Below are 12,380 nucleotides of genomic sequence, written 5' to 3'. Positions count from 1 at the left end.
ATCTCTTGGTTTGTGAGTTCAAGCCCCAAGATGGGCTCTGCAACAACAGCGCAGAGCCTGCTTGGGATTCTCTTTGGCTCTCCCTCTGCCCCTACCCTGCTCACACATGCTCTCTCTCTCTCTTTCTCAGAATAAATAAACTTTTTTAAAAAAGATAAATTCAGTGATTATGTGAATAGAATACCAATTTTGTGTGTTATTCTTGTTATGGGGGCAGGAGTATATGTGTGCAAGTTAAAAGCATTAAACATAAGTGTCTGAGATATTTATCACAAAGTTTATCAGACGGTTTTTAAATTTCTTTGTTAAAACACTAAGAGCCTCAAAAAATCTAACCCAGCCATTCAGGGTCTCTGCAAACTGCCTAATTTCAGTTTAAAACTGCCAGGCTTCTCTGTCCAATGATTCAAAAAAAATCCTGAGCATATTCTAATAGAGTGGGATAAACCTCACAACCATCTTCATAGGATTCTGTATAATTAGGAGTATAACTTGATGGGTAAAATTCGGAGCGTTCACAGACGGCATACAGCAGCCAAAATGGTCTCTCGAAAACATAAACTGGAAAAGTTATTCTGCAACTTGGAACTGCCAGTGGCTTATGTCAGGCTTAGAGTAAGACCTTGACTTCTTTCTAGACTCCCTAACGAATCTTTTTCCTCTTACATTGCCCTCCTGATCCTGCCCACTTCTGTTATCCATACCACAAACCCTCACTCTCACTGAATTTCAGGAGTAGGTTCTGCAAATATCCAAAATTCATTCCAGCCACAAAGTCTTTGTGTTGCTTCTTTGGCCTTGAAACAGCACCCCCTGGACCCTCACCCCCTGAGGTTTGCATTGCTACCTCTCCAAGCATGGGGCCCAGTTGAAATGTCATCTGTCCAGAAAGCCCTTCTCTAACCATCTAAAGGATTTATCACCATCTGAAATTATTCTCCTTGCTTATTGTTTGTTTCCCTCACTAGAAGTTCAACTCCATGAAAACAGTAACCTTGTCTGTCTTGTTCACTGATGTATCCCCAGCACCTAAAGTAGAATCTAGTACCTGATAGGTATTCTAATATTGCTTAGTGAGTGTATGAAAGAAGGTAGGATAATATCAAAGAAAGAGCTGTGGGCAGGAGTGTTCAAGTTCCTGCATTTCTGTCTCCACCATAGCAGCCTGTACACCTGCCTTCTCCTTTCCCTTATCTGCGGCTTACACAGAAACATACAGTTCCACCTGCCCTGTATCACACTCAGCCTTCTATGGGGCTGTCCCCCTGGCCGAGAGATGCGTGAGGGTATAAACCTGTCTTATGTCATACTCTCCACAGTTAGCCCAGGGCCTTGCACTTAGCAGTTCTTCTGTGAATGTTTGTTGATTTGAATGAAATTTCAATTCTCTCTTGGATTCTAAGAGCAGTGCTGGACTTCATAGTCAGGGAAAATTTTCCATCTGCAACCTACAGCCAAACCCAAGTAAAATCCCAACATGAAGAGGCTCCTAATGGCCAAATTTGAAACAATTCAAGCAATGAAACACATGATACTACTGGGTTATAACCCATTAAAAAAATCCATGAACTCCTACTAACATAAAAAAATTGAATAGGTAAATAATGAGGGAGATGTGCAGCTTTTTCTTACAGAATTCCAATTAATACACATAATATTAACTCCCCACAACATATTTATTACTTATAAAGAGAAAAATGCTAACTTACAATAGGGAAACCTGGCAGATATCACCTTTACCAGGTAATCAAAGTTAAAATCACCATTAATAATACATTTCAATCATCATGTATCACCAATAGGCCACATCTCTCCTGTAGTCTTTCTGCAAAAAAAATGTATAATGTTGATCCCAAGAAAACATCAGATAAACCCCAATTGAGGGACATTCTATAAAATAATGGACCAATGCTGTTTAAAAGTATCACGGTTTTTAAAGAAAAAAGAAATAGATAGATAGATAGATAGATACAGATATATCTATCTATCCATATATATGTGTGTGTGTGTATATATATATATATATACACACACACACACATTTAAGGAGACATCACAACTAAATGAAAAGTGATTTTTCTGGGATCCTGGACCAGAAAAAGGACATAAGTGATAAAACTAGCAAAATGTGTATAAGCTCTACTCATTAGATAACGGTGGTGTTTTCTGATTATTATAAGTGAACGGTGGGAACTTTTTATTGCAACGTTTAAAAAAATCTAATACCAATTCGAATGAAACATTAAAAACATTTCAAGTAGATACAATTTAAACACGATCTTCTCTCTAGCTTCAACACCGGGGACAGCCCTGTGGCTGAGCCTCAGGAAAGACTGTTAGAGCAAGCCTGGAGAGCGAAGGTCTCACGGGGCTGGAGTGCGCCTCTCTTTGTACACTTAACGCCGCGCACCAGCCGAGCGACTCCGGGAGGGGGCGGTGCGATGCTGAGGGGTTTGAGCCCGGGGGCGGGCCGTAGGGCGGAGCCGGAAGCAGCGAAGCGCAGGCGCGCCGACGGCTGGGAGCTTTGGCTGGGGCGGTGGGGCTAGTGCCGGTAGCCGCGTCCTGCTCCCTTTGACGCCCCCCTAGCGCGAATAGCCGTCGCCATGTCGTCGGTGAGCCCTATCCAGATCCCCAGCCGCCTCCCGCTGCTGCTCACCCACGAGGGCGTGCTGCTGCCCGGCTCCACCATGCGCACCAGCGTGGACTCGGCCCGCAACCTGCAGCTGGTGCGGAGCCGCCTGCTCAAGGGCACGTCGTTGCAGAGTACTATCCTGGGGGTCATCCCCAACACGCCCGACCCGGCCAGCGACGCGCAGGACCTGCCGCCGCTGCACAGGTAGGCCCCGCTGCCTCCCGCGGTGGCGGCGGCGGGCGGCGTGGCCTCCTCTCTGGACTCCGGCCCAGGCCCGGTCCGGCCTCGGGGCGCAGGGGCAGCCTTCGCGGTTTGGTTATCTCTTCAGTCACCTCCCATGTGAAATGGGGATGACAGATGTCTGACCCATGAAGTAGTGAAGACTATGCCATTAGCTGCCGCTGTTAATTTAGGTTCTCCCCTTCGCCCCCCAGATCCTCAGACTCCTAAGCCAGTGCTCTTAACTTTCCGGGCCCCCTCCTCTTATCCTTCCCTCCCTTACTCCCCGTCGTTTTTGTTGTTGGTGGTGGTGGGTTTTTTGTTTTTTTGTGTTTTTTTGCCCTCTTAAGTGAGACACTTGGTACTCCACAAGCTTTCTCTTTTTCCTGTGCTATCGTAAACTGCGCTACCCTTTTCATTGATTTTGGGGTACCTCTCTTCCACACTATTTGTCTGCCTCTTGTCTTTTCCCCTCAGTTCCTACCCACGTTTTCCCTTGTCTGCCTTTCTGAAACTTTCTCATATTCTCATAGCTTCTCATTTCGGACACCCCAGCCTTGCCACTAGATTGCCCTACACCATGGCCTTAGTTGTGTGACTTTGTGTTTTTGTTTTTTTAATTGTGTGACTATGACACACAACCTGTACCTATTTCTTCCTCTGTATTTTGGAAACTAACAGCATTCATTTCTTGGGTGTGTTATGAATACTAAATGAAATAACCTTTGTGCCATGCTTGATGTAGTCCAGTACTGTAGCCACTAAACACATGTGGCTAGAGAGCACTTGAAATGTGGCTCTTCCAAATTGAGATACTAGAGTGACCAATTGTCCCGATTTGTTGAGGACTGAACTAGTTCCAGCAGTGAAAGTCCTGTCTCCCAGGAAACACCTTGAGTCCCAGATAAACCAGTATGATTTTGTGATTAGTCACCACAGATGTGCTTTAAATATACAGTACACACTAGAGTTTGAAAACTTAGTGTGGAAAATGTTTCGCTGACTAATAAATTATATATCAATTAAATGTTAGAATGGTAGCATTTTAGCTGTTTGGGGTTAAATAAAATTTAGTATTTCACCCATTTCTTTTTACTTTTTAATGTGGCTACTAAAATTACATATGTGGCTCATACTATATTTCTATTGGATAATGCTGGGATATAGTATATGCTCAACAAATGCTATTCTCTTTAAACACACCTCCCCAGCCCCTGCCTCCTATCCTTAACTCTTCTTGAGATGTTTTTAATTTAGAGCCCTTGTTTACCTACTTGTAGTTACTCCTTTTTAAAGTTAGGGATTGCAGACTGAACGATTTTGAGAATGTTAGGAATGCCTTATTTTTATCTAAAACCTTTTGACTATATATATTTTTAAAAGGAGAGTCCATAACTGTCTGCATCTCTGAGAGGAAACTGATATCTCTCCCCTCCCAAAACAAAGCAAAACAAAACAAACAAAAAACCTGTAACAGTCTCTTATTAGCCCATATTGTAAAAACCTTGCATTTCTCAAGCACCAAAAACATTTTGGCTTCCATCTGATCTGCTGCTTTGGTTATTGCTTGCATGGAGTTGGATACTTTTCAAGTTTCATTAAACTCTGATAAATTGTGTTGGATTCTATTTTCCCTACATATGACCCCATCCTTAAACCTGTGGTTATACCACAATTTTTGCTTTCTCTGCCCAGGCAATTTGATTGCTTGTTGAGGGAAGAGTGCTCATGATTAGATTTTTTTGTTTTATTTCTGTACATATGTATGGTGATTACCCATGGGTACACTGAATTTCAAAAGTAGATTTAGTCATATTTTAGGTTGTTGGTATATTCTGGGAAGATTTTGGATGTTTTTAAATTTCTTTTATGTAAATCCCTCCAAAACATCAATAACTAAATTTTCCTGCTTGGAAGTAATCATTAATATATTCAGATGATATGTAATATGATCCTTGATGTTCAAATTGCTGCCTTTGGTTTAAATTAATAGCAATATTGTTTTATTTACGTTATAAAACATACACTGAAGATTCTTCCTAGAATTCTAGCATTATAAGGACCATCTTGTTATCCTAGAAATATTGTTTGCTACTTGATAAATCTATCTAGAAAGATTGTACTGCATTCCTTAGCATTAGCCTCCAAGGTCTTTTTTCTCTAATATGACTTTTCAACACTCTTTAAAAAATTTTAAAAGCCTCACTAGTGCAAATATTGAGTTACCCATAACATTACTGTTTCAATACATAAATCTGTCCTTCCTCAGTTACCTGCTTTTCCAGATGTTAGTATTACCCAAAGGGGAGGCCAGGTGCTCTACTCCTGTCTCTTGTTTCCTTGAGACCATCCAGGTGACGTTGCCTCAGTCTTCAAGGAGCAGCAGAAATAATTTGTTCCCTTGTGTTCCTTGTCACACAAAGTAGCAGAGCCAGATGTTGACTTACCTGAACAACTTCCTTTACTGTTTTGAATAGGACAGTCCCTTTCTATATGTTAGTATGTGGGCATGTTACCTGACACAGGAGCCTTTTTAAAGGAGGAGCTTTGGATTATCCATACAGCTTAGAATTTGGCTCTTAAGCCGCCTCAGGGCACCCTGCTTGACTGGACTTGAGTGAGCCATTGTTTCCTTAGTGAAGATGGATTATAACTTAGCACTACCTATACCCTGTCCTTTCATGCATTTCAAGATGGTCATCCAGTTTTCTTCCAGCCTTACATTCTTCAGGATATGTGACTTCACTTCCTCAGAGTGCTGATTTCTCAGTCCCTCTTCATTTTTTGGCTTCTTCCTCTGAGACTGCAAATTAGTTTCACTGGCATTTGTCTCACAAGAAATGAATGCTTTATATATAGCAGATGTACAGTTTCTTATTTTGGGTCAACTCTTTGTCCAGGCATTACTCCTATTTTTATCTGTTAGCATTCTTAGGTATTCTTAGGAAATATTACCTGATGATCCTAACATTTTAAAATTTAATCTTTTATGTTAGCAACTATGTAATGGATAGCTCCACTTAGATTTTCCTAATCTACAGTTAATTCTTTTTATGGAAAGTGTCTATAAATGGCGTTTCTTAAATTCAGAAATGAAGTTCTTAATTTATTTTTTTTTTTTAATCTCTGTGCCCAGTGTGGGGACTTGAACTCACAACCCTGAGATCAAGAGTCACATGCTCTGTTGACTAAGCCAGCCAGGTACCCCCCAGAAACGAGGTTTTAATAAAGGAGTGAAAACCAAAGTCCTGCAGCAGCAGAAGTCTCGTCTGTTGTAGAACTTGGAGCTATCCTAATAGACTTCTTGTTTTTAAATTATTAATCATGATGATGAGTTTTGCCCAAAATTAACAAATATTCAAGAAGATAAGTAGGGTGAAGACAAGCAAAAACTAGAAAGATGTCCCAGTTGTTCTTTCCCAAAGAAGTATAACTTTTGATTCCAGAGTTTTGGTAGAAATGCTTACCTTGATGAATCAAGGGTAATTAAGATGTAAACAGGAGATATTAAATAATAGCTGTGCTTTCGGGTATCTTACCTACTTAGAAGCTATGTTAATAAGTATTTATTTGTACTTCTTATTGGTACAAATTTACAGTGTCCATTGTGGTGCTTAAAGTAAAATTTGTCTTAAAACCTAATTCAGGCCCCCTATGCAGTATTGCCTATGCAGTATCTTTGTAATCATGGATAATTAATCTGTTTACCCTTTTGAATCTCTGTTACTAATTTATAATGAAATAATGTTACCTTCTTCACAATAGTGAAAGGCAGTATATAATGAGATAATACTTATGAAAGGCTACAGAGCAATAAAGCTGTATGTTGGAGGTATTATTTTTCCCCAAATAGGTATAGTTTTATATGTAAATTTCACAAATGGAGATTGGGGGAGGCCCCATATTCTTTCAACGTGGCCAGAACTAAACTAGTGTCATTACAGAAAAAGATTTGGAAGATTGAAGATTCCAATAAAGGTGGAGAGCTTTAAAGTAAAAAAAAAAGAAAAAAGAAAAGAAAGTGGTTGGCATATAAACCAGAGTTTGGGTATTTACACAGTATACTCATCTTAGAAAACTGTAGTGCTGCTTTTAGGTTTTGCCACCACTACAGTTGATAGTTCTCAAGTATTTTTGGAACTCTTAAATGTTTTCAAAGTACATAAATCATACCCATCCTAATCAGACTTTGTTTGGATTAAAACAATATTTTACAACTCTGAAAGGAGGTCCCAGTTAGGACTTTCAAAAATTCTTTGAACTATAAAATATCACAGTAATTAAAGTGTGGATTTACAGAGCTACTACCTAAAGGGAAGGAACACTACTCATTTGAATGTATGAAAATCAGAATGTTGCCTTTTGGTCAAGCCTAATAAAGCAAATATTAATAGAAGAACTAGAATATTTAGAAAGATGACTGATTTAATTCAAAGCCTGTTATCATAGTAGGAAAATATTAGATTAATTAAATATTTTATTTACTTATTACCTATATATGTATAAGCTATCGCCCCAGTACAATAAAACTTGTCTAAAATAACATTAAACATGGTCCTTTTTCACAAGAGCTTTCCACCCAAAATGTCTTTCACCAGATACTCTTTCTAGCCACCTATCATTTCACAGATCATGTTTTTTTCTTTAAAAAGGGTACATTCTAGTCAGCTATAAGTGATTTAAAGTAAAACCCAATTAACGAATGTAAAACCTTTATATATTTTATCTCATTAGGAGGAGAGGCATTGTATAAATCCAACTCGATCTTTTTTCAGTCTGAAACATCTTCCTTTCACAGTTAGTGAAAGTATTCTGCTTGCTTTGTAAGAAAACTCATTTTTAGTCTCACTTTAATCAAGGACATGGCTCAAATAATGAAAATTTATCTCCTAATCTGAACGTTTGGACTTGTCTCATATCACTTTGGGTTCTCCTTGGTTTCCAGTTTGCAGACTCCTTAGGCCACGGATCCAGTTTGTTTGTTGTCTGTTAATGTTGCTGGCAGACAGAACTGTGACCTCTCTGCATTGCGCAAGCATTGATGGTCGTCATCCGAAGGGAATTGTAGTTTTGGTCTCTGATCAGTTCGGGTATTGCTAACTTTCTCAGGCAATCTGAGTTGGTTTTCAGGAAGTGGGAGGTATAGCCTACTACCATTAATGACTGAAGAAAAGCAGCCACAACACAAAAAAAACAATAGGGACTTGCCAAATTATCTCAGGTTTTTTAAAGTATATCATATTTTTTCTTCCCACCAAATTATCTTCCTGATTTTTTGGGTTTGGATACCATTTGAATCAGTTTTTATCCATGTACACATGATATGACTGAAAGGGTGAAGGAAAGTTGGACATCACTCAGAATAAACTGAATGGCAGAGGGAAGCCAAAAGTTCCACATAATCTATGGAATGAATAATTTATAAGGAAGTAGTCAAGAATAAATAGTGTATAGAAGTAAGCAAATTCACTGAAATATTCACACTGTATTTGTGTGTGATTCAGTATGTTTGAGATGGGCAGTTGCGATATTCCAGGATTACCATTTCCCCAGGGTGTTGGGAGTTCTAGTCACCTTACTTCGTTTCTTTTCTGAAATTGCAACCCTTCCTGTGGCTGAGGGGAGAAGATATAATTTTAGTTTGGGATTTAGACGTGTCTTCTGAATGTGGAGCTTTGTATTTTGTATAATTTTGGCTTAGTTTGGGTGAGACTTCCTTTCCATGAATTAAGGTTATATGTGACTTGGTCAGAATTCTATGTTCTGATAAGGAGCTAAGACTTAAATAGAACTTTTTTAGTTAGTATTAGATGGGGTGTTTACCACTGAGGTTTAGGTTTATAACTTTAATCATTCATGACAGTGTGTGCCCTCTAATATTTAGTCGCCACATTTAGAAATTTCATATTCATGGACATAGATGTTAATTTTCAGATTTGGTGACAGTTTGTGATAAGGTAGATAAGTGGAAGTTTCAGTAATTGATTCTGTAAAAAAACCTGGCTTGATGTTAGCAAAACTGGTTATTAGAACAGATTTCTTAGGTTGGTTTAACATCATGCTGTTTATATTTCAGTCTGTTTAAAATGCTAGTATTCTGGTATAATATTGCCTCATTCCTAGCAAAATGAATTTAAGCTATGTAATTATCAACTACTTTTACATTTTTATTTTTAGGAATTTCTACCTAATCTTAAAGGAGGTAGTAATTAGAATGAGATGGCCTGCTTTGCCCCCCCCTGCTCATGGTAATGACTTCATAGACCATGTGCTGGATGCTAAATTAGAGAAATAATTCATTTCCACTTCAGATGTTCTTTGTTCTTTAAAGGATTTCTCAACAAAGGCAACCTTTTGAGGCAAGTGTCAGTTTTACCACACTGAACATTTGTAATGCTGCTGTTTTGTGTGTTTTTCAGGATTGGGACGGCTGCCCTGGCGGTTCAGGTTGTAGGCAGCAACTGGCCCAAGCCCCACTATACTTTGCTGATTACAGGCCTGTGCCGTTTCCAGATTGTGCAGGTCTTGAAGGAGAAGCCATATCCTGTTGCCGAAGTGGAACAGTTGGACCGGCTTGAGGAATTTCCCAACACCTGTAAAACTAGGGAGGAGCTAGGAGAACTATCAGAACAGTTTTACAAATATGCAGTACAGGTGAGTTGCTTTTAGTTTTTTCCTTAAAACTCCATTTTCTTCAATTCCTTTGCTGCCCTAAGACATGATGAATCTGTTGAGTGGTTGCAGTTTTAGGGCAGCATATGTTTAAATGCTTTAGTAATATAATATATTGATTTCAGTTTGCTTGTGTCTGTGATTGTACCTAAATCATTCTAGGAAATACTAGCCAACCCTGTCTATTTTTTCAAAGAGTATTTCTAGAGCTTTCCTTATAACTTGCAGTGTCTCCAAACCAGATGGTTCTTAAATCTAAATAATGCTAAAAATTAAAATATTGCACAAAAGCTATTTGTCACAAGAACATCTAGGTAGCAAATTATATAACTGTTGGCTCAGAAGTCAAGGCCACACTGAGATTGGCAGTAACTATGGAAGATGAAGTCTATGGTAGACTGATTTCTAAAATGGTTCAAGCCTTGATTAACTAGAATGCTGGAAGGCAAGCACATATTAGGGGTGCATTAAATATTTGACTTTTTAATTCTAGGTTTGAGTGTTTTGGTTAACTTTCAGTTGAACAGAAAGCTCCTCCCCTCACCCCATTTTATTTGGAACCTTATTGAAATATATCATAAAATGTAGTCTTCTACTTTCTGTTGGTGTCATCTAGTGGCTGTTACTGGCTCTGTGAGGATCAGGCAGAGTCTAAAGGTCTTAGTCATTGAAAAGACTGTGCTCACAGTGTCTGGCATTTGTACCTGAAGTGGCATTTGAAGCAACACACTTTTAGTATGGTGCACAATAGGAAGATAAAAAACTTGAAGCTATAATTTCTATGAGGACTGAAAGGTACAACCTACTCTGAACAAAGAAACTTCATTTTGAAGACTGGAATAAGTGATTATGCCAGTTAAGAAGGAGATGGAAGGAGAAAAGAGTGTGGAAATTCCTCAAAAAATTAAAAATAGAACTACCCTGTGACCCAGCAATTATACTACTAGGAATTTATCCAAAGGATACAAAAATGCTGATTCAAAGGGGCACATGCACCCCAATGTTTATAGCAGCACTATCAACAATAGGCAAATTATGGAAAGAGCCCAAATGTCCATCAACTGATGAATGGATTAAGATGTGGTATACATACACAATGGAATACTACTTGGCAATGAAAAACAATGAAATCTTGCCATTTGTAACAAAGTGGATGGAACTGGAGGGTATTATACTAAGCAAAATAAGTCAGAGAAAGATGTATGATTTCAGTCCTGTGTGGAATCTGAGAAACTTAACAGATGAACATTGGGAAAGGAAAGAAAAATAAGATAAAAACAAAGAGGGAGGCAAACCATAAGAGACTCTTAAATACAGAAGTAAACTGAGGGTTGATGGAAGGAGGTGGGTTAAATGGGTGATGGGCATTAAGGAGGGCACTTTTTGGGATGAGCACTGGGTGTCATATATAAGAGATGAGTCACTGGGTTCTATTCCTGAAAGACTATACTGAATGTTAACTAACCTGATAATGAAAAAAAAGGAAGGAGGTAGAGGGAGAAACAATTTTTTTTTTCTGGGTTATGCTCCCTGAGTCTTCATTCTTCTGTTAGACACAGCTTCATAGAGATTGAACTTTGCTTTTTACTTCTCCTCACTTTGAATCAACAGAAAAAATTTAGACAGGTAAAGATTTATAATGACATTAAAGGAATTTTTAGAGAGAAACATCATAGTTTTACTGCTGTCCTGCATCTAGTTTAATTTTTGGCTTGTCTTCTGATCTCAGTCCAAATTAAGTCATGTTTTATTTTCCTGTCCATGTCTAATTTTCATATTAAGTATGTTTATAAATTTCATTGAGTTAGGGTATCATAATTTTATCCTTCCTCTTTTTAGACATTGAGGTTGCTTCCAATTAATACTTTTCTTTCATCTCCTACATTTCCTTTTATAGCCCTCCTTGGTAGACTTCTTCAATAACTTCCTGACCAGTCTCCTTCTGGTTTTTTTTTTCTCTGACCCATCAGTTCTACAAAGTTTTGGAACTGCCTTTCCCCTGGAAAAAAAAGACTTTAATGAGTATGGGATAAAGTTTAAATTTCTTAGGGTAACCTTAAAGGTCTTCCTAATTCTATTTAATCCCATTTTAACCATCTTCTAGTCACACTGTTCATCAGAGTGCTTCACAGTTTGTTGTTTCATGTCCCTTCTGTTCTCTCTGCTGGGAGTGCTCTTCCTTTTCTGAATTTTCAGATTTTACGCTTTCCCAACTCCTGTGGGCTCTTAGTGTTCCTTTGCCTGTGCTTCCACAGTCCTTTATATGATGCTTATCACATTGTATTGAAATTTATCTTCTAGGTCTGTTTCCCCTACCAAACTCGAATTCATCCCTGCTGTAGCCATCCCATACTGAGCAGTACATTGTGTCTAACAAGTAGTTTGTGCTCAGTAAATGCTTGCGAAATAAGTTTTAACTTTTATTTTCTTAAGATGAATTCTTAGGAGAAAGGGTCTTTAAATTTTATTATCTACTTCTCCCACCTGAATAACTTCATCATAACTGTGCTTTCATTCCCTTGATTCTAGGCAGGCAATGGATAGGTTCTTAAATTACAGTGCCTTTAGAAAGATTTGATTACTACTGGCCTAAGAAATCTTACCAGAGTTATTACTAAATGAGGATTTGGCATATCATCTGTGAATTAGCCACTGTGGGCTAAGTTTTGCTGCATAAAGTACTCGAAAATCTCAGCATACAATATTACAAAGGTATATTTCTCACTCATGCTTTATGCCTAAAACTAGAGCATGTGGTGATCTACCTGTTAGAGTCACTGAGGGACTCAAGAGGGGTAGACATTCATCTCAAAACATGCTGAGGCTGGAAAAGGAAATGTGGCAGATCTCTCAATGG

General features: G+C 38.5%; 1 protein-coding gene across 2 annotated transcripts in view; it reads left to right on the top strand.

Moving 5' to 3' along the window:
• Positions 1-2,498: 2,498 nt before the first annotated feature.
• LONP2 (lon peptidase 2, peroxisomal) overlaps positions 2,499-12,380 on the top strand; it is a 115,699-nt gene continuing 105,817 nt past the window's right edge. For both annotated transcript variants that reach the window (XM_047834864.1, XM_047834863.1), the window contains exons 1-2: positions 2,499-2,836; positions 9,271-9,505. In XM_047834864.1, coding sequence (XP_047690820.1) covers positions 2,604-2,836; positions 9,271-9,505 — 468 coding nt within the window. In that variant the 5' untranslated portion in view covers positions 2,499-2,603. The remainder of the gene's footprint in view (positions 2,837-9,270; positions 9,506-12,380) is intronic.

Source organism: Prionailurus viverrinus, chromosome E2 (assembly GCF_022837055.1).
Source record: "Prionailurus viverrinus isolate Anna chromosome E2, UM_Priviv_1.0, whole genome shotgun sequence".
NCBI lineage: Eukaryota > Metazoa > Chordata > Mammalia > Carnivora > Felidae > Prionailurus > Prionailurus viverrinus.
Note: the sequence above shows the minus strand (reverse complement) of the source record. Positions and strands in the feature narration are given on the sequence as shown.